Consider the following 22,341-nt stretch of genomic DNA (forward strand, 5'->3'; position numbering starts at 1 on the left):
ACAAGAATGAAGTAGCTTCCTGCTTTCTGGAATTAGGACAAAATAACCAGCCTGATAAAAGGTCGACCAAATGCTAATGTATTTTAAAAGTAATATTACAGGCTACAGATCTTGGATGGAAATTTTGTATAATAAAAATAAATAAATAAAAAGCTTGAAGTCTTTAGGAAACTGATTAACGCCTTAGTATTACAGTCATTTTTGGAATCATTACATCTTTTTTTTTTTCTTTTTTTTTTGTAGATTTTGGATTATGTCTATTTACAGTCTAGGGTATTAATGCTCAAACAGCCTCAAGGACTTCAGGTTGGCTTGGGTAGTAAAGGCCTGTTAATTTTTAAGGATACATTGTTTGTAACAATATTTTTGCTGCTTTGTTTAATGTGGTTTTTTGCTTACATGATGAGAATTTTGAGATTTAACATGAAAGAAACCTTACAAATGTGCACAGTCCACACCACCTAGGCCAATAATCACCCTGCAGGACATTTATGTGCAAATACTACAGTCGATTATATACAGAAAAAAAAAAATCTGTTTACCTCAGGCAGCAAAAAACTTGAAACAGGAATGCTCTAAAACCATCGTTCACCCTCAATCCCTCCCAGCAGTGCACTGCTGTCCTTCCTAAGAGCTCTACCTCGGCGGGGCAGCCGAAGCAGCGTATCGCACCGCTCGAGCACAGCTGCGCAGAGGCGCTTACGGCGGTACAAGCTGTTCTGACGCGTAACGGCGTACACTCTCTTACACTGCTCTAACTGCGTTACAGTCACGGACAACCACGAGCAGTAGCTCATGGAGTAGGTATGTGTGTGAGCTGTCCGCGTGTGCCTCGACCACCGCCGCTGCGGTACACACGGCAGCTATCCGCACCGTTTGAATTCGGCTGCGGTGGGTTTGCTCAGGGATGTTAAAAACTGGTAATTCAATTGCTTGGGCTTACTGTGGCCAGCCACCTGGGACGGCAAATTTTGCAGGAGTAGTTACTTACAAAGGCTGCTAAACGAACAGCATCCTGTAAGTTAGTCACTGTCACTTCTGGCAGGGCAGTGCTCTGACTGCCACTGCCCCCCGGACAAGCCCTCACAGCGGAGTTTCGCCTCGCCTTACGACCACGCTGCAGGCTGCTGCTCCCCGCGGAGTGCAGCGGTCTCCACGCAGGAGACACGTCTATGCCGCGCCCCCAGGGACTATCACCTTGCCTTTCCTCTTCTCCAACTGCGCTAAGGAAAAAAGATACTGTTCGTTTCCTACGCTATGAAGAACGAGCAATGAAGAACGGCAATTTGCTTCAAAACTGCTGAGCGCGGCGTACATATACACTGTACGCACGGTTATTTCATACAAATCTGAGTTACGTCTGTGCACACATACAAGCATTCTCCAAATTAAAGTTGATATTTGCCTATAATTAAAGCTCTACAATAAAATATTTCTTCAGAACCTTTCTCTAAAGTCCTCTCTAAGCCCCGTTATTATGAACTTCTAGAAGAACGTGTTGCAGAGCTTTAAACCAGTCACACCAGTGCTCAGACCTAATTAGAGGAATGTGCACTTGATATGAAACAAGAGATGCAGGACTCTAAATGTGATCCATGTGTACGCTTCTTTTTGCTACAATGACTAATATGTTGAGTGGCGATCGTGGGAGAAAGTATTTGGCACAATTATTTTCTGCAAGCTTTCCAAGCCCTTTCTGTGTACTTTATATAGCGTATCAGTGTGCTTTTCACTTAACTTCAATGGTTTGATAAAGCTTGTTAAATATAAACTTGGCTTCTTTTTCTTGGAGAATTTTATAAGCTCCGAGTGAGCCAATACATCAACAGTACCATATTCTCAAAGTTCATGAGCTAAGTTCTTCATAGATGCATGAATGTGGGGGGGAACATTTAATAACTGCCTCAGACTGACTTCTTTTCAGCTTTTTAATCCTTTGGGAAAACACTAGGACTTTTTTTCAGTTACTTACTAATTGCTGACTTTGGGAGTGTAAGAGATGGTGGGTACATACGTCAGGTTATTTGTAACTACAGAATAATCACTGTTTTGGTGTTGCAAAACCAAAACAAAACAGGGAATGCAGCTTCGTCTTATTAGTAATTGTTATTACTATTAATAACGCAGTGTTCTGCCTTACAACAAACACTGCGTTCTTATGCAATTCCACTCCACACAATAATCATAACCACGCTTCCCATTCGTTAAAAACATCAACAACAACAAAGGATAAAGATTTTTTGACTGAATAGTTACGATTGAAAGTTGTTAAATTCCACTTCCAAAAAAACCCCACAAGCGATGAGATCTCATGCAGCACTAGTAGAAAATAGCTAAAAGGAAGGGTAGTCCAGAGGTCAGTCAGACTTCATAAACAAGAGTAGGTCCTGTTTTCCAAGTCCTTCCAAGACTTTGATATATGCTGAGCTAAAAAGAAGGGGCAACAGAGACGTACCCTTCACCCTTTTAGCTGGGTACCTGCAGTGTCCAGGATCCGTTGCCTAAAACTCTGCAAATTCAAATTCTGCAGTGAGCGTTATTTCAGGAAGGGCTTTCACGGACTGTCCCACCCTCTACGGTACCATTTGCGTAAGAGGGGAGAGATGGTGGTACCGTGCGACCACTCTCAAGTCCAATCTTGCATTTCTCGGGCAGTTACAAGGCTCGTTAACTTTGACCTAAATCAATCATCTGATTCTGTATCTTCCCAGCAGATTTTCTGAAGAGTGACCTGCCTGCTTTTCTGTGAGCAGCTATTCAGGAGGTGCAGAGTGACAACTGAGTTTCAGGGAAACACAGCTAAAATAAGTCGCCTACAGAAGCTTGCATATCAGATCTGGGGATAAAACTAGCTGGAAGATTGATGGAGGGTGTCATTTGTGAGCCTCCTAGATCTTACGATTTAGCTCCAGAGTACAAACAGGACCAAAGTGCCTCTATTAAATGCTTAAATATTAAGACAAATACATTTTAATAGGTGCCAGACCAGTGAAGACAAATGAAATGCTCTTGTAAAATGATGCTACTCTAATGATATCAAGCAATAACAAAACCTGCATTCTTTGCTTTTAGCATCTCCCTTTTTTCAACAGCTTCGAGGATCACACAACTGCATTTACTGCACTAAGGACTTTTCAGTCATTGAAAGGGAGAGCAGAAAGAATCAAGTTTTAATCCAATCTTTAAATTTGTTTAATAGCTGTTATGAGAAAAGTCTCCTAATTCCTATCTTTTCAGCTCCACTAAGGGCTAAGAAGGAAAATTGCTGAACTATCTTTTAATACAGATAAGGGTTTTTGTTCTTGCTCTGCTGATATCTACTATTATGCTTTAAGTTTATGTTTTCAATATTATCACCCAGATCCCGATGGTAGCAGAAACTCATAGTCTTATTGAGAAATACGTTCTATTTGTTAGAGATTTTATCCATTTGAGTAACCAGAAAAGACTCCTCTGTACTTCACTGTAGTTTGTATCAGTCCTGAAATAGTTAAATATTAAGCCATCGCTGCATTCCTCCCTCATTGCCATTCCCCCCATATCCATAACAGGAGAAGATTATCCTTGGTGCCAGATTCCACTGTCTGCATCTGACTAAGTGGTTCAAAGGCCAAGTGTAGGAATTCCATTTTAAAAAAATACTCATTTTTTTGTTCTCTGAAAAAGCAGCTCCCCAAAGTCACTGCAGGCATTTTTAGAAAAGGGGTAAAACACCTAAAGAAACACAACAACCCAATACCTTTCAAAAATTGCAAAGGTATTTAAATAACATTATCAGCATTACTATCGTTTGTGCTCTGTCACCACTGAACAGACCAACTTCACCGGTCCTCAGCTGATTTCAAGCTGAGCAGCACATTCAAGAATGCTCTGAAGTGAAAGCTTAGGACAAGTTTACTCAGCGTGTGTGAGGGCAGGTCAAATATCACAAAGGGAGAAAATAAGGAGCAATGAGTCACCAAGGGTAAGCTCAGGAAAAGGTTAAATACTGAAAAATTAAAAATTGAGAGATGCTTGCAGAGAACAAGTACACTTGCCCAGGCATGTTTCCTCTCCTGATCTGGCCCAGTCCTAGACCACCAGTATGTCTGCATGATTTGGTCTAGCGCACTAGGACATCTATCGGTGTACAGCCACCGACTACGCCTTTGCCATGGGTTGCCCAACAGAACGGCAGTTAGGCAATAGCACCTATTCAGATGGCTAAGCAAAGCAGCATTTACTGTCACGCTGCTTTGTCAAAGCAGGCTAAGGCTTCAGAGCCTGAGGGGGGAAAAAAAGGAAGGAAAAAGTCCATGCATCACAAGATAACCTAGTTTAAAAACACAACTTTAAATACTGAGGTCTGCAGCAGATGCTAAGGGCTGGAAGATCAGAATTGCCAGTGGTTGCTGGCTACAGTGCTCTCTGTGCTGGGTTTTGCCCATCCTCGTGTGATAAAACACTACCTTTTGCGACTCTTTGGGATACAACAGCCCTTGGCGACGCGTGAGGAAGCAGCCATCTAAGAAGACACCGTAACTCTTCTGAAGACGTCACAAAACTGAAGTTAAGTCCTACTTCATGATCTGAGTGGATCCTCCTCTGTTTTCCAAGACAATGAGTGTTATAAGACGACTGAATCGCTGCCTGCATTCTCCCACGGGAAACAAGCAAAGGCGGCAAGAGCAAGGCTTTCTTTCCTCCTTTCAGGTAGGCATATGGGGACCACAGTGCAAATTCATTTTTGAGCTTCTTTGCTGCCTCAACTGGAGAAGGAGATGACATGGGGAAATGCACCTAAAGAGGCTCAGTATAAGCCAAATGAAATTAGCTCATATCCACAGCCCAGGAATACCACAAAGATGTCTGATGTAGGTGAGATTAAAACAGCCACAGTTTTAAAGAAGCTGAAGGAATTAGCTGCAAAAGCCCCTTCCCTGAGGAAATACGGAGGCAAGTGAAAAATCCACAAACGTTTTTGGGGGGTGGCACACCCACACGGCAGGTAAGAAGCACATCAGAGGTTAGCTAAGTGTTACTAGTTATTTCAGTTTAAAATTCTGTATCGTCTTAATATCGTGGTTGTTAACACTGTGTTTGGCTGTGAGGAATGCTTTTCGAGAGGCCCTGGCTTACGCTTGGTGGAAGCACTGCCGTCCTGAGCTTGCGGTGCCTCACGCAGAGCGGCTGCAGCCTAACGGAGTCAGGCACTGCCCTCCCACGGGCCTGGAGCAGGGGCAGGGCTGGCCTGCAGCACGCCAGCAGGAACCTGAAGCTTAACCTGCCCATGCACATGACATCTGTACGCTAACATGAAAGGCATTTGAGCTAATGCGCTTGATCTTGCACTTGCCACTGGCCACGGGCACGCATGCAGCCAGTTCTGCAGCCCAGCTAATGCCCAGGAACTCAGCGCCTGGCAGCATCGCTCCCGTGTTGCTGAACCTCTGGTGTGACGACATTTGGGGATGACTGAGTATCTCTGTATCATCCTCACGAGTGCAGGTCTCAGAGCAGGCAAGGACAAGCTGAGTCATGCCCTGCACATCCCATTGTAGTAATGTATGTGGCTGTAACTTTTCTACCTGCTTTGCTAGATGTCCTACATGAGGAATTGTAACTTCTCCCCTTCCCCACAAACTCCTACAGTAACAGGATTCAACAGGTAAAGTAACACCTTCCTCTACAAGCAATGCTTTCCTTGACGAGGTAGCACATTCTTCTGGACCAGAACTGTTCTGCACCTGACTGTAGTTTTCAAATCCTAACCAAATGCTTTTGTGCACTCACTAAATAAATTCCTCTGGACAGAGAAAAGATGGGAGGGGACAGCAGTGACCACTACCTGGATGATACTTTCAAAGTAGTCATGAAAGAAAGACGAAGACAGAAAGAAAAGAGATGATACCAGCTTCGTAAGGATTCCACTACTAGCACCACGCAAATTCCTACCATCTAGAGCACAGGTGGAGCGTCTGCCTTGTCCCGCAGTTATGTCACACATATATGCCTCAAGTATATCTTTGGCAGGGGACAGAAGAAGAAATAATATGGGATTAAAGACATATCTATTGACTTGATCTGAGGAGCTCTCTCTCCCGGCGTTACCTACTGAAGCCAGTAACAGTTGCTGATGCTTGAGCTGTTGGAATCCCGCTGTACGGTGCGCTGAAGCCTTTGAAGCTACGTATGTGTATCACAAACCTCAAAGGGTGGCAGCTGGCCTAAACAGTTGATAAACACTTAGCAGAGATCAACTTTTCCTGTGTTTGTTGTATGTACCATAACGTAAGCTTACAGTCAGAAAACAAACACTTTAACTTCCCTACTTGCCAAACCCTTGTATCTGAAGCAGACATATTGAAAGCATTAGCTTCAAAATAGAGCCTCTAGGGACAATAGAGAAAGACTAATTGTAAATAATAAGCTTTATACAGATGATTGTTATGACTTCATTAAAATAACTGAAAACTATCCCTCTGCTTTAGAATTCCAGAGAATCCTTGCAACACGAGACAGCCCGGGAAGTGCAATGCTAGAGTCTGGAATAATTTCCACAGAATTCTGTATTTTTAACTATTGGTTCCCATGAAGTTTTGGGAGTCTTTACTATATTTCTTTTTAGAATTTTACATAAAAATGTTTTTATATTTTAACTTAATACAGATTGTTTAAAAAATAACCTTGAAAAAGCCGAAAGCACGCTGAGCAGTACCAGGATTTATCTTCCCAAATTCTAAGCCAGCTTTTGTCTCCATTTTAAATTTACCAAACTGTCTACAACAGATAAAATGTCAACAGCGAAAACAAACCATTTTTTAGAAGGAACGAAGTATTTCACCGCGTAATGACCTAAGAGAACACAGCCCAAGAAGTTACCGCACAGATGCCAAAGCAACCGGAAAAAAACTCCCACGTTGCTTGTACACCTGCTCTGAGGCAGCAAACTTTTCCTCCTACTACACTGCTTCAGCAGCTTTATTGTACATCAAGCTGAAGGAGAAGGGCTGATCCAGCACACCCTCCCCATCTCTAAAATTAGCAGCAGAACTGAAGATGAAATCGGGTGTTGAGTATTTCTTGGCAGATATGCGTAACTCTGCATGGGCCAGTAATGTCTTCTGTGGTATGCACTAAAGCTGGCGCAGAAATGGTGCTGTAGCTTTCAGAAAAGCTTCTTAAAATGACGTGTGTTTATGCTATGAGAATCTTTAGTATCTTTAGCTTTTCATGTATCCATTTTCATAGATGCAGTCCATAAAATTAGCCTCTATGCTATTTTTATGCAATTTTGCCATTGCTTAGTCATGAACATCCAGGACCATTTGAATTGATACAATAAGGTGACATAACAGAGTCTTCAGGTAATCAGACATGGTCCCATTTCTTACCATTCTTAAAGCTAAGGAAATATGCTGTCTAAGAGTGACTCTCAACTCCCTGAATTTGAATCCATTAACTATTTTTGAGTTATGTTGCATTTCATTGTTTTTCAATAAAACGTCTTTCATTCCCAAAACTTCCATCTGAAAGCATTCTTAGGTTAAGCACTTATACAGTATGATATAAGCACAAATAATTTCAGGAAGAAAAACTGAAATTTTTGGTTGAATTGATCCAGAACTTCCTCCCTACATTTTTGTTAGGTCATAAAATCAATTATTTGTGCAGCTTTACCATATGAACGCTTTCAGTTTCATGTCTTTGTTCTCACTGATAAAGTGTTCCAAAAAAACCAAACAGTACAGCGCACGCTTTCACCTCACTGCATCTACAATTCTGATAAACGAAAGGATATGTAAAATTACTTACTGAACACATCTCCTCGGGGTTTCTGAGGATCTATCTGGATCCTGTTGTCATCTGTAATTCCTTGGGAAGATGTAGTTTCAATGGGAACACGTGAAGGCTCTTCAGTTGTTATCAGAGGAGTTCTTTGTGGTGGTAGTGTGGGTCTTAATGTTGTAGGCTGAGGTGGTGTTGGAGGTGGAGGCCTCGTCACTGGCTTCGTTACTGGCCTTGTTGTCACTGGCACATACCTAGTGGTTGGCTTTGGTGTCAGTCGAGTTGTTGGCCTGGGTGTAGGATGAGTCGTTGGCCCAGGTGTAGGTTGAGTTGGCCTGGTCACTGGCCTTTCTGTAACAACAGCAGGTACAAATGGTGGTCTGAGGGGTTTCCTTGGGCCCCCAACATCAGGAATCCTATTGGTTATACCACTGCCTCCCTTAGGGAGCGTGCTGTTGCCCTTGAATATATGATATGGACCAGGTGGTTCAATCGTAACATTAGGAATAACTGCAAAGAGAATCAAAATGGGACCAAAATGGACATAGGAGTCTCTCGCTCCAGAAACTTAACAATATATGCCATTGTGACACGGAGAGTCTTTGTTGAAATCATTTCTCTTCTTCTGAATGTTTCTGCTAATTAGAAACATACTTTAGCATCAGCACTGCTGAATTATCACATCCCTTTAGACAGTACTTCTCATTACAGCAGTTTAGAGACGATTCAGAATGACTGAAGGCCAAGAGACTTCCATCCCCACCTCCTCTGAAGCATCAACGCTCTTTCAGAGGTGGTAAAACTTACCCAAAAGCACTGTTAGTAAAAAAGCATGGACAGGAAGATGTGGGTTAAGCAGCCCTCTAAACCGGACAAGTTTGTACTCGGGAGCGGAGGCGAGTTTAGTAAGACCCCAATGTTACAACCATTTTGGTCATGGATGGGCAGATACCTTTGGCTTAAGAAAGTTATCTTTCAGACCTCTCCACTTCTTCTAAACTTTTCTCCTTGTCAATAAGCATTAATAATCTTACAGAGATTGAACCTATGCCAATAGCCTTCATTTAGATCTTTACCTTTGCTAAACACTAGGAAACTAAGTAAACGGCATTTTTTCCAACCTCCACAAAAAGGAGAAGGCGAACTGAGCACCACCTACACCACAGTGACTGTGCCTACAGTACCATCTCCCAAAATGTTTCGTAAAGGACAACAAATTTTAACTTGGTTTCACACAGTGAGTTTCTGCAGACATGAAATGCAAGAACATCTGTTTTGCTATATATAATTTTCTATTCCTTAATAAGCCTTTTATATCTCGCTGGAGATCTTAACAGGCCCAATAAGAACTCTAGTCACATATTTTGTGTACAAGTGTTTCAAGTATAACACACAGTTAAAATGAAGAACTACTGTTTGTTAAACAATGAATTGTTTGATGATAGAAGGTAAAAAGGTTTTCTCTCCGGCCACCTCTTTATTACTATTTTTTTTAATAGCCTGCTGTTTTTACATTATGGTATATTAAAGTATAAAGCGCACCTTAGGACTATGCCCCAGTAACACATGTGAAGTGTGCCCACATACAACTGCAAGCACGCAGGTTGTGAAAGATCACCTTAGCCAGATCACATCACCGTGACAGCTACAGCCAAAGGAAACACGTCCGCAATGGTACCGCTCTTTGAAGAGATCAGTGAGTCACCAAAGACCAGAACCCACGTATGAACACAGCGTCCTCGAAAAGATTCAGCAGATGTCATAGAGCTGCACAGTCCTGAGGGATGTCAAATATGGGGGAGCTCCAATGGCCTATTCGGTACCAAGGGGGATGGCTGCTTCTCCCAAGAGAGAGGTGAGGACGGGAATTCTTCAACAGGGAATTCTTCCACAGAAACCCTCCCTCTCGGCTCTGCTCACATCTGGGGAGCAGTGGGGAGTGGATGGGGTGGGGTGCTGAAACGGGCCAGTGGCAGAGTGTACATAACAACAGGGTATGAGTAATACGCACTGTTTGACCAGACCTACCCTGCTTACTCAGTTGTTCTCATCCTGAAGCAATCTCTAGAATGAAGCTGTGAATAGGGAGAGGTGAATTTCTTTCTAATTATGAAAATGTCTCAGGGAAAGGTATTTTTACCAAGGCATGCTAAGACTCAGAAAACTGACTACATTCCCTGGCCTCTTATTAAGTATTAAAATAGTTAAAAGAAACTGAGCCTCATAGTGCTGTATCTCAAAATTTAAAACATGGGACACATTTACTTCAGAATTCCTTTTTTAAAAGGAGCATTACATACGTATGCAGTTTGTTCCATTGTCTCTGTACCCTTCTTTACACTTGCATTTGTAGGATCCTGGTGTATTGTAACATCGTGAAAAACTACCACACTGATGGTGGCCAAGGGAACATTCATCTATATCTGCAACAGAAAGTTACATTAAAAAAAATCATTTACATCAAAGAAACTTGACTTTCCGCTTATCCCTGGAAAAACACGAACAGTAGTATGGTCATTAGGAAAATATTATTAATTTTGAAAAATACAATAAAACTAAATTGCCAGTGGGAAAAGGAAGACAGTCACAAATCAATGGGGTGATACAAACGTCAGGGTAAAAGGGACTATTGGGCAACTCTGGTGTTGCTCAGCTTATACCTTAGCATCAGCTTCAGTCATGTGCTGTGGGTAGACTGCAGTTGAGATCACAGTTTTAATAACCACTTCTTAAAGGTGACATGATAAGAAAAGAAAAACTAAGTATGGGAACATGTATGTTCTTAATCACACGGGCGTTAAACTGTTTTTTCATAAAATGCTTCCTCTATTACACATCTGTATAGATGTTTCTACATCAAGTAGAAACTGCTTCAAACATTTTATATGGCATTTCCATGTTTGTTGTTAGTGATGCAAGCAAAAATCGCCAAACTGCAGTGCTCTGCACAGAGATTTCCCTCCAAAAAATATACTTAAACAAACATAAAGCAACTCCTCATTACCTCCACATGATCCTTTTTTCAGTGAAAGGATCATAACCAGTTGAGGCCCTGGGAAACTAACACAGTGGGACCTGGGAACATCTTTGTTGAAGGGCATACACCAGCTGCATTCCAGTCTCATGTCCAGACAAAGACAGGTTATTCCCCAACCCCTGCCTTTTCCCCACCTGTCTTCAGGGGAAGGAAAGTTGGGCAGCCTGGGTTGGAAGGATCTGGGGTGTGCTCTAGCCACGTTTTCTTATCTTGGATCTTGGGGCATGCCACGGAGCACACCTGCGTTACAGCTCAGACATAGCCTAAGCTCAAACGCTGCTCCAAACCTGCAACTGCCTGTGCACAGCGAAACCTGTGGGGACAAAGGCCTTGGAAAGGAATTCCTGGGGTCATCAGCTCTGGTGTCCCACTAGCTTCCACAGGAGAACCAGTTACAAGAATGGGGGCCGCATATATGCTTTCTTTTCCACAGTCTATTTCTATAATCCACTCTTTCCTAAAATACAGATGCAGTGCAATATAAAACAACCTGCTTGGACATTTCAGCCATAATAAGCAAACATTCCTCTTTAAACCATTAATTTCCGTGTAGAACATGCAGGTCTATTACATACACATAAGAAATAAGTTGTTATTACCATGGCATTGGTATCTGCCTCCGATGTACATTAAATCGAAGCCTTTATGACACCTGCAAATGTAGCTTCCAAAGGTATTGACACAGTGCCTAAACCGTGGACAGATAACTCTCCCAGTAGCACATTCATCAATATCTGTGGAAACAAAGGAACTGTATTATTCTTAATAGCAGTTAAAATACAACCTATACTATCTAAATTAAACTGGTTTCACATAATGAAAAACTGAAGAAGAACAGCCAAAGTATTTTTGATAAGGTCCTTTTGGCTACAAGCTAGTCAGCCAGCAGTAATACCTGAGCACTTCTTCTGGCAGTGCCATCTCAGTTCAGCCCAAATTTTTATGCCTCGTGTGCCAGAAGCCTTTACAAATACTGTGAGTGACAAGAGATGCACCGGCATAACGAGCATTGCTACTGAATTTGGAATGCTTGCTCTATGCTCTTGCCGTCCCGGTACCCTTCCCCTTGGAGAGGAGACGTTCTCTAATTCCCCACAGGATGCACGACAGCATCTTCGAGGCCTCAAAACACTCACCCTTAAAAGTGTAATGGCATTTGTCTGAAGAAAAGCTATTTCATGTTATTTGTCTAATTTTCTTTTGTCCCACTAAGCCCTGCCTGGTTATAAAGACAGCACCTGGATTTGCAGACAAAGAGTAACAATAAAAAAATACCCCAGTAATTCTTTTTCTGAAACATGCGTGAAATATTGTTCCTGTAGCACAGGTCATACGTGCATATTCAAAGTACATCACCCTGCAGTAGGAAGTGGTTTGATTTTTTAAAATCTCAGGTGTCTCTAATCCATGACCTGCCCACTGAGCCTATCAGGAAATCTTCATCTGTTCAGGACTTGCTCTAAACAAAGAGAGTTCAAGCTAATGCCAGGGGTGCAGTACTTCTGGGTCTCCTACCAGTCAGTTAGCACAGGCCAAATGCTTTTTGAGGACCTGCCGTTTGCAATCTGTTATCCTGCAGTGCCTGCGCTGTAGCTGACCCCTCTTTCACAGAGAGGTTGGTTACTTAAGTGACCTTAAAATATCTCCGAGGTTCTGAGATACATGGCTCCCATTTTCCCTGCCAGGGGCTCCCAGGAGGACCTGAAGCAGTGCTTCAGCAAGCGACGTCCAGGCAAGGACAGAGGAGTGGGAAGACACAGGTGATGCTCAGTAAATGTCTGATGCCCCTCATCTCCCAGAAGATGCTGTTTTCATGCTGACTAACAAGCCAGGCAGAGACGCAGGGAGCAGCCCATGCTCACCCAGCACTGCTTTCACTGTCTGGGAAGCTCTCAGATGAGGTCAGGCTGATCCACAAAAGCTGCTTGCGCTACCACTCACTTTGTAGCCCTTGGAAACCGAGCTGAAGCCTGCTGAGTGCTTGAACCCTCATTCTTCGCTGAGGCAGAGGCCTGCCATGCATGGCTGCCTCTGACGCACGCCGCTCCAGACGTTTGTTGGTTATCTACAGAGCACAGTTCAAGCCTTTGCTCTGCAGCTCTATCAGGAAAGCAAGATTTTGCTCTCTACGCAATTCTTTTCCCAAAAGGAGCACTTCAGCGGCAGGTGTCAAGAGTGCAAAACAAAGCCAAGTGATTGATGCCCTGCTGCTTGTGAAAGAGGCCTGAACAAGGCAGAGAAAAGCCTGAGTCTCTTGCACAACACAGGAAAAACGTTACCACAAAACTGCTGGTTAGTTAGGGCAGCTACCTGAGGCAGGGGAGATGTAACTTCAAATTCTCCAAGCTGTGTTTCCCACAGCCAAAACTAGTGACCTAAAGCCATGAATTACTGGCTAGATGGGCTGCCCCAGTAGCTCCTGCTGGCACTGTCCCACTCTACATGAAGAATTACTGAGGACAGCAAGGATGCAGCCCCTGAGCTGCCTCTCACGCTCCTGGCCGGTCAGGCTGCTCTGACACAGCAGCTCTCCTTTGCTCTCAGTCGGGAGCATTTCTGCAATGCCGCAGTAAAGGCCTGATGGAGAAAGAAAATGAGGCCAATACTGGGCACCTCTCCACATGCCTGAATCTCCCTATAAATCTGCCTCTTGGTTTGAACCTATTATTAAAGTTTTAGGCTTTGAGTACATTATTAACAGTTTTATAAATTCTACCGTGTTCCTTACCATTATTTAATTTACAAGCCACCATTTTCTGTCCTTAATTAAAATATTATTTCAAGGCTGCAAATTTCAGACTCTTGATTACTGTGAGTTAGTTGGGGTTCTCTGTTGTTGTTTTTAATCTTTAAACCACAACTTCAAAAACCAATTCAGTAAGAAAAAGATTAGCCGCTGAATATACCTCATCATGGCATGGACTATGTTCTTTAAAACCTAATGTAGCTTGTCCTGCCTTTCCCTCTGTACATATTCATGTTTTTGCAAATTCCCAAAAGGCAAGAAGTATGTTAGATGATGAGAGCACTGTAGTGGTATTGTTTAATTTTCTAGGCAGTTATACATCCTAAAGATACAGGACTGAACTGCTAATCGATACACTGTTGAAAACTGACACAAAAATAATGGAAAAACGTAACAGTCTGCTGCTTGCATTTAATAGGAGAGGTGGGTGGATACTTGTTACTGTTGGGAAAAACACTTCTCGATCATTAGCTAGAAGCTGGTATGCAAGTGCTTACGATTAGTTCCCTGCAGTTCTCAAATAGTACAGCGACTGTGGCTTCTTTCAAGTCCATGGACCCATGCCAATTCCCACCTGGGCCCGACCGGTGTAAGGCTGCTTCCCTTCGCCTGCTGCAACATGCTGTGGCTCATGCCTGCTTCCTATGAAAACCCGGGCATGAGGGGGTGATTGGTACTCTGATCTCAGCCTGGTCTGCCGTGGAGGTGCATGCCCAGACTCGGCGCCAGGGAGCTGCTCCGAAGGCACGTAATACAGACAGCACCTAACGCGTGCCATGGTCAGTGCTCAACAGAGAAGCAGAATTACAAAGTCTTGCTTCTCTCCTGCTGTGAGTACGACCATATTTCCAACTCAAGCACTTAACAGCTATGAAATTGACTTAAAAATAGTATGATTTTTAAGTTTACAAGTTCATATTTTCAAGTTTCTATACACAACCAAGACAACTAGAAAGAACTTATTTTACAATGAAAATAATTATTTTCAGTCCTCAAATAATTTCAGACCTTCTGAAGCTGAAATGTGTATACTGCTAATTTCATTAAATGAAAATCCCAATCCCAAAAGCCGGCAACACTGATTGATTTATTGATTCAAGAGTCATTAATCAATTAATTAGTCAATTAATCCATATTTTCACTAAATTCTTTGCTGAACTCTTTTTCAATTCATTGTTATTTAATTTATATGATTTACCTTCGTAGCCAAATTGTTTGGTGGCTCTACACTGATTATCTGGAAGGAACGTTTTAACAAGAGAATGATCAGCATGGGTTAAGCTAAGAATAGAATAATGCCTACAGGAATTTCCACCTGTGCTAAAAATAAGCATTACATTCCCAGCTGTCTTTCAAACTCTCCTCAAACAAGGATTTCATGAGCTGTAGCCAATGCACACTTTCATTTCTTTTACCACCATCTACACTTCTATTTGTACTGCAGCAATATCCAGACCCTCTCTGAAGCTGACACCTCCCCAGCGGTGACAGGCTTGTACACATGTGAGGAAAAGGCACAGTCCTAGCCCCAAATAGCCCTTAGCCTAGCTTCAATTCTTGGAGGTATTTACTGGTGTTAGTACAACTCAAACTTGATCGAGAAATAATACAAAAAGTGTGCGTTTCACAATCACTTCTTACCAAAAAAGGGGAGTGGATCATGTTATGACCCATGAAGGACAGACATCTCTTGCTGTGACTACTTTCTCTGTATTGTACAAGGCTGCTCTGAAATTTTTGTGGAAAATTTTAAAAATAGGTTGTGAGATCAACCTGAATGACGCACACCCAACTGAAACGTGGGTACAGAGTTCTTCACCTTTCTGGAAAAAAAAGTGGTTTTTTGAAAACTACACTGAAGAACTGAAAGTGCTTCGTATAACTGGCCTGAGTGCTAGTCTTCGGCATTAAAAGTGCACTCTGTTTGTTTTAAAGTATGAAGTTTGCCTGAATATAAGAATGCACACTAGGAGAATCTTGCAAGTATTTTTCTAGCAAATTTCTGTACTTGGTATAACTTCCTTGAATTTGTACTTAAAATCACTCAGCTCACTACGGCACGGAACAAGTCTCTTCCAAAGATCTCTGCCTGCCATAATGTCCACAGCGTGATTAATCACAATTCAATCCCTTCAGCATGTGACAATGGTGGGGTTTTTTCTCCCATTCCACCCATTCTTTTGCATACATCGACATGCCAATCATGCACTTCAGAAAGCTTCTGACTTAGAGGTGAGCCTGCTCCTCACATCAGAAGATCTAGAATCTGTCCCTTGCTTTGCCAATAAATTCTTGGTCAGAATGGGTCAGCCACTTGGAGAACCACCTCCCCTGTGGACAGCCACGATACCCAAATGGATAATTAGGGCATCCACATTCTCTTACATTCTTTCAGTGCAAGTGTTACTGGTTATGGAACGGTAGCGCTGCATTGGATATAAATAATAAAATCACTGGAGCATCATATCCACTCAGGTTGTATAGTTAATGACTAATGAAATCACACATCACTCTGTTCTTCAGACCATAGTGGAGTGTGGCACAATACAGTCTGATTAACCATAAGCACCTTTTCCATGCTCACGAACGTGGGAACAAAACACTTTTACACAGTCTGAATTCCCGAGTTTACTTTAATCTGGAGTTTTCACTGTATGGAAGAAAGACAGTAGCTTCAATCCCATTAATACTGGGAGACCTTCACCTTGTCCCAGTAAAATCTCAACGATTTGCACAAATTTGCACCTGAGCAACATGCCTATCTCAATTCTCATTAGTAACGTCTTGAAACTGCATGTATTAAACTGCATTCTAAATACATCTGAAACTCTCTTGAACTGCATTCAGCGTAAGGATAAAAACATTCTGGAGGAAAAAAAAATTAAATCTACATTTGATCACTTACCTACACAAGTCCTTCCATCAGGCCCTAGCTGCAGTCCTGGAGAAGGACAGCGGCAGCGTACTTCCCCTTTCAGTACATCACAGCCATACTGACAGTTTGCCATCGAGCAAGAAAGGGCATCTAGGGAAAAATAATTGAACATATTTAGATAAGGACCCCGATCAGTGCCAGAAAATGACTAAAAACTTTGGAGAATTAAGACGTCATATAATTATGATAGAAGTGGAAAAATGCTTGTTGAATTTGACAGGTATCCATTCAGGCTTTAAGCAGCAAATGCATATGTAGTAATTTTTTTCTTTCCACAAATTACACCTCTAAGAAGGAAAACAAACAAACAAACAAACAAACAAACAAAAAACCAAAAAAAAAAACCAAAAAAAAAAAAAACAAACCAAACACGGAATGCAGCCTCCATAAGGAACATAAAGCCCAGTATGTACCATAAACCCTCCTGGACAGTACTGCCATTTTAAAATAGGAGCATTTCTAATTAAAGGTAATTTCTCGCCCCTTCTCCCTGTCCAGACACTCAAAATATCCACTTTTATGGAAGCAAGTAGGAACCTGATCTCCAGAGAGATGACAATACAATTTTATACCAGTCAAACAACCAACATCTGCAGCTTTAATGATTTTACATTCATAAGGACATAATACAGCAAAACTGCAGGTGTCTAGCTGCAATGAAAACTGCAAGCACTTGTCCTTAGAGGCCAATTAGCAGTGATTTACGGTACTGAAGAATGCTTCTGGGGAAACTCGTAATAAAACTAATAAAATCAAAATATTTGCTCTTGTTTTGTTCAGCCTAATTTCATTAGAAAAAAGAAACTCATCTTGTGCAACTGCCTAATATCCAGCACGATTAATCTTTTACTTTGGGACTGAACTTCATTTCATACAAGTTTCCCAGGGAAACCCAAGCAGGGATCTTGAGGAATTTGAAAAAAGAAACAAGCCTTGCCGTACTCGAGCACGTTCCATCTGGCATAAGCATGTAGCCGTTCAGACAGTAGCACTTGTAGCTGCCGTAGGTATTCATACACCGGTGTTTGCACGGCCGCGGCTTTAGTCCACACTCATTTAGATCTGAAATGAAGGGTACAAGGGAAGGGGGTGGGAAAAGAAAACATACAAAGTATGTGTGAAAAAACTACTAGTTCAAGTTCCTGGAGAAAGAAGGAAAACTATAGCAATTAGCTTTTTATATGCAGTCCAGCTGATAGCAAGTGTCCAGAACATCCTGCATGAACACTGTTCCTGCCAAGTGGCGTATTTTCTTCTCTTTCACAGCTATCCTTTCAGAAATGACAGTATTAGCATTAGAGTAAGTTGTTTCATTAGGGAATGCACAAGCTCAGGCTGCCCACATCTTGCCACTATTTATGTTGATGCCATGTCCAGGACCAGCCAGAACTCTGGAAGAGGAGAAGGGAGAAAGCAAATGTCACTGCTGCGATCACTATCGGTGATTCTGATAGCGATTCAGTGATTCACTATCATGCTTCAAAATTAGTCGCAGAGGAAGGTAGGAAAGCTGATGCTAACCTACTTTAAACAATCTCACCGAGAAAATGTATTCCTTACCAGCTAGAAAATACTGAAAAAAAAAAAAAAGTATCTGACATCCGTGATATTTGTCAAGGACTATCCACAAAGGCTAGTATTTCAGATTTGTAACTTAATACAGAATTCATGACTTAAACTGAAAATATTCAGCCTACAATTTTTATATTAGTATACAAGGCTTCTAACAAAAAGTAAAGATTGAGTGAGGATTTCCTTGAGAATTCTCTTCCAAGAATATGTGTTGGTCTTATCTGGGTAAACCAGAATAATTTGTTACTTAGTTATTCGTATACTGATGAGTAAAGTCGACAATAGAGGTGAAAATAATACATCTATTCACAGATCCAGCCAGCAAGTACTTAAACAACTGAGTTACCAACCCTCATCTCTAATATTGCACAATGCCGTCTAGAGCTCTGTGACAGTAAGAGAGCCACTGTTATCTCCAGGAACTTTTCAAAGAGCTTTCCCACTACGAGGCACTTTCGCATCAAGGGTCACTCCCTAACCCATGGAGCAGAAAAGGAAGCCTTGGGGCTCCTGCCGTGTGGCAGACACACAAACACAGTACCCACTTCATGAAATGCCAGCTGAGAAGGAAACACATTGAACTAGATACGAAGGCTTAGAGTTAAGATGTTAAAACAGAAAGACAAATACACCTCCGGTTAGAATGAAGTCCGTAATTCATTGATCGCTTTACGGACTACAAGTAGCAACCTTAACAAGGTTTATGTTGTAAATGGAGGGAGACAAAGTTACATTCACTGTGGAGATGAAGTCAGAGAAAACATTGCTTCTAGACAGCTACACCTGGAATTCTTCAAATTGCTCGTATTTGGATTTCAAATTCATCTTGAAACATTTTAACACTTAGTTTTGGAGGGCAACATTCTTCATCTTATTTTTTTCAGGCCAAAGTGTTTTTAAATGGCGTTCTAAAATTGAGAAGTATTTTCCCTTTCATTATGACTGATAAAGCGCAGAGCAATCAAGAGAAAAATAAATGTATCAGACTACAAGTCACTGATTCAATCCAAAATCAGCCACAAGGATTTTGCCAGTGCCTGTAATAAGCACTCTTGTTATGTCACTGCTGTTCCCGAGAGCTCCTAACAGTGTTTATGTGTATCGTAACATTTCTTATCTTCTGACCTACTTTGTTTTCATCTTTGTGAGGTGAAGGAAGAGCGAGCGCCATGCAGACAGGTATTTGCCCCTCCCCACAACCCTTACCCTAACTGATGGATGTGACCTTTTTTACTCCATTTTCCAAGGCCTTGGGAAGAGCAGCAAGTTTAGGGATACGAATACTTCCTGCTCCCCGCTGCTGTGAGAGGGCGGTGGTAAGGGATATAATTTTCCCCGTCTTCCTGCAGAAGGCTGAACAAGATATTTCTAGGAAGCCCGAAGGGGAACGTGCTCCTAGAGCGGCAAGGAAGACCAGGTGAGCGTAGGCAGGACTTCAGTGAGGAGAAGTTGCCAAAATAAGGGTTGGACTCGTGCCTGACAAACAAGGTGTCATGGTTTAACCCCAGTCAGCAACTAAGCACCACACAGCTGCTCGCTCACCCTCCCTGCCCCTCCTCCTCTCCCCGCAGTGGGATGGGGGAGAGAATCAGAGAAGGAAAAAAAAAAAAAAAAAAGTAAAACCCCTGGGTTGAGATAAAGACAGTTTAATAGGACAGCAAAGGAAGAGAAAATAATAATAATGATAAAAGAACATACAAAAGAAGTGATGCACAATGCAATTGCTCACCACCTGCTGACCGATCGTATGGTACGGAATAGCCCCGTGGCCAGCCTGGGCCAGCCCCCCGGCTGTGTCCCCTCCCAGCTTCTGGTGCACCTGGCACAGCATGGGAAGCTGAAAAGTCCTTGACTTAGTGTAAGCGCTACTCAGCAACAACTAAAACATCAGTGTGTTATTAGCATTATTCTCATCCTAAATCCAAACCACAGCACTATACCAGCTACTAGGAAGAAAATCAACTCTATCCCAGGCGAAACCTGGACACAAGGAGAGATGACCATCTCCACAGTCTTCCTGCAGACCATGCGTTGCAGAAAAAGCATCCCTTTTCAACTCTCACTCTTTGGGAGCTGCCAGGAGAACATACTTCTCCCAGCAGGCACCAATGCCACACTCACAAGAGTGTACCTGCTGGGTTTGAGAGAAACAGCTGTAGAAGGGATGTACAGTTTCTACTGTGAAAGCGGGATCTTCAGCTAATAGTCATGACTATTGACAGAGTACGTGCATAGGTCAAATGGAAAAGCAGCAGATGATTACGCTAGAGGGGAAGGGCAAGTTTTCATTATGAAAATCTTCATGTAAAAAAAAAAAACTTGACATAAAAATGCTCAATAATAAACAGGTGAAAGTTCGCATTTTGGGAGGCAAAGTTCTCTGGGCAGGATTTTAACAGCACCTGTGTTAACTTCTAGTGCTTACATCCCACTGCACTTCAGCTCCTAAGTTCAGATACTCCTGAAGACTTCACCCTTAAGAACTGTCTCGCATTTATTTCCAGAGCTAAAATCACAGATCCAAAGTTGAAAATGATAAGAATTTATGACTATTCTCGGTTTACCATCTTGCATAAAATTGAGATTACATTATGAGCCTTAAATAATTGGATCTTTCTATAGGACTCTGAATACTACACCACCATTTGGTACAAAATATTCTTAGTACAGAAATGAAAGCTCTGGTATTGACAAATAGACAGCTATTAGTAACACAGTCTGAGAATAACCTGCTCTTAAAAAGTAGGTGCAATCAACTCTATTAGGATATCACATCACACACTTTTCATTTGTGGAATTTTGACTAAATTATTTCTGTTGTCTTTGCTTCATTCTGTTTCTGCCTGTGAACAAATGCTGTCAACAGCAGCTTTTGATTCACATGTTAAAAAACATGCTGAAAGTAAAATGTCTGTGCCTTGAAAAAGTTCAAATGTTTTAACCTTGGCTGACGTAAATGAAGCTAAGGTCATAAGGCAGCAGAAATAGGCTGTTGGCACAACTCCACTTAAACCTAAACCTCACGTGTCATGGGTTTCCACTTTTGCCTTTGAAATTAGCTACTGAGAGAAAGATGTTTTTAACCTTACGGAGTCAGAATGAATGCTGCTGCTTAGGAAAACAAGTCCTGGCAGTGCTGCAGCTGCTTAAGAGAGAAGCCAGCCTGCAAACAGGTTAGGCGCGTTAAAGCATACCGCTCAGTCCATTTTATTTTCCCCCAAATGCAACTTTTCTTCCTTTCACCAGCGCAGATGGGCACATCCTCGTAAACTGCATGACAAGCACCGCCCGGTTTCCTAGGAGGCACATTGTACGGTTACTGGCAGGTCCCCCTGGTTCTACATGAAGGCCTGCCTGAGTATGCTGACAGCTCTCTTGATCCACTTCCACGCACCCATAATCTGTAACAGCATGCTTCCCTAAGAAGAGTCCGGATGTACTGCACATGGACTGGGGCAGCGCTGAAACATTCCTGCTATTTATATACTCTATCTGCTTGTGCGTTTCTTGTTCCTTAAGTAAGGTCTGTTTTTTCAAGAAGAGGTTCAGGCTAATGTTAGCAGTCAAAAAATCAGGCGTAGCAACATACCTCTTGAAAAAAATGTTGGTTACTTATCAATCGTGTATTTCGAACAACATCTATAAAGACATCTCTGTATAAATGTCTATGCATCAAAAGAGGAAATAAGAAAACAGCAGAATTTTCCTCTAAAAAAATTGAAAGCTAACATGTATAAGCTCAAAGGGTAATAAAAATAACACTTTTATGTCATTTTTCTTTTTAATAAAATATCATAATTTCTTTTAGTCACTTATAATCTCATACTGGAATTTAAAATATAAAGCCCAACACTATTAAAAAGTTTAACAAATCCCTTTAATTCCTTTGCGAGAATGTCCGCTCACTGTCCTGCACTTGAGAATTTCATTGCGCAGCCACTTAAATTCCCATGTTGCCTACAATTGTACAGTCAACGCAAAACCAGCATTCTTAATTTCAAAATAACGTAAGACAGTACTGTACAGGAAAGCAGACTGACAGTTTTGGGCACCATGGAAAGCAGGTCTAACATCAGCGCAGGCTGCTGAGCACAGGTATTTTATTTTTAAAGAAATGAAATGAAAATGTGAATGCAAGGAAAGGACAAGAGTGCTATGCTGGCAAATCTGGATGTGACAACTTTGACTACTGTGTGGCACCACACATAATCTTGGATAATGACTGACTTCAGTGCACACTTAACAACAGGGCACTTATTCCTAGGAAGATGCAATACAGTCTGC

The 22,341-nt window shown here is 41.9% G+C and overlaps 1 protein-coding gene across 1 annotated transcript in view; it reads right to left on the reverse strand.

The window, feature by feature from the left end:
• Positions 1 to 22,341, reverse strand: part of NPNT (nephronectin) — a gene marked incomplete at both ends in the record, with an annotated part of 52,228 nt that overhangs the window by 8,387 nt on the left and 21,500 nt on the right. Inside the window, 5 exons of the mRNA XM_082316535.1 lie at positions 7,795 to 8,118; positions 10,068 to 10,190; positions 11,404 to 11,538; positions 16,456 to 16,575; positions 17,413 to 17,547. Coding sequence (XP_082172661.1) covers positions 7,795 to 8,118; positions 10,068 to 10,190; positions 11,404 to 11,538; positions 16,456 to 16,575; positions 17,413 to 17,547 — 837 coding nt within the window. The remainder of the gene's footprint in view (positions 1 to 7,794; positions 8,119 to 10,067; positions 10,191 to 11,403; positions 11,539 to 16,455; positions 16,576 to 17,412; positions 17,548 to 22,341) is intronic.

The sequence above is a fragment of the Platalea leucorodia genome (genome assembly GCF_965183815.1).
Source record: "Platalea leucorodia genome assembly, chromosome: 6".
Taxonomy (NCBI): Eukaryota; Metazoa; Chordata; class Aves; order Pelecaniformes; family Threskiornithidae; genus Platalea; species Platalea leucorodia.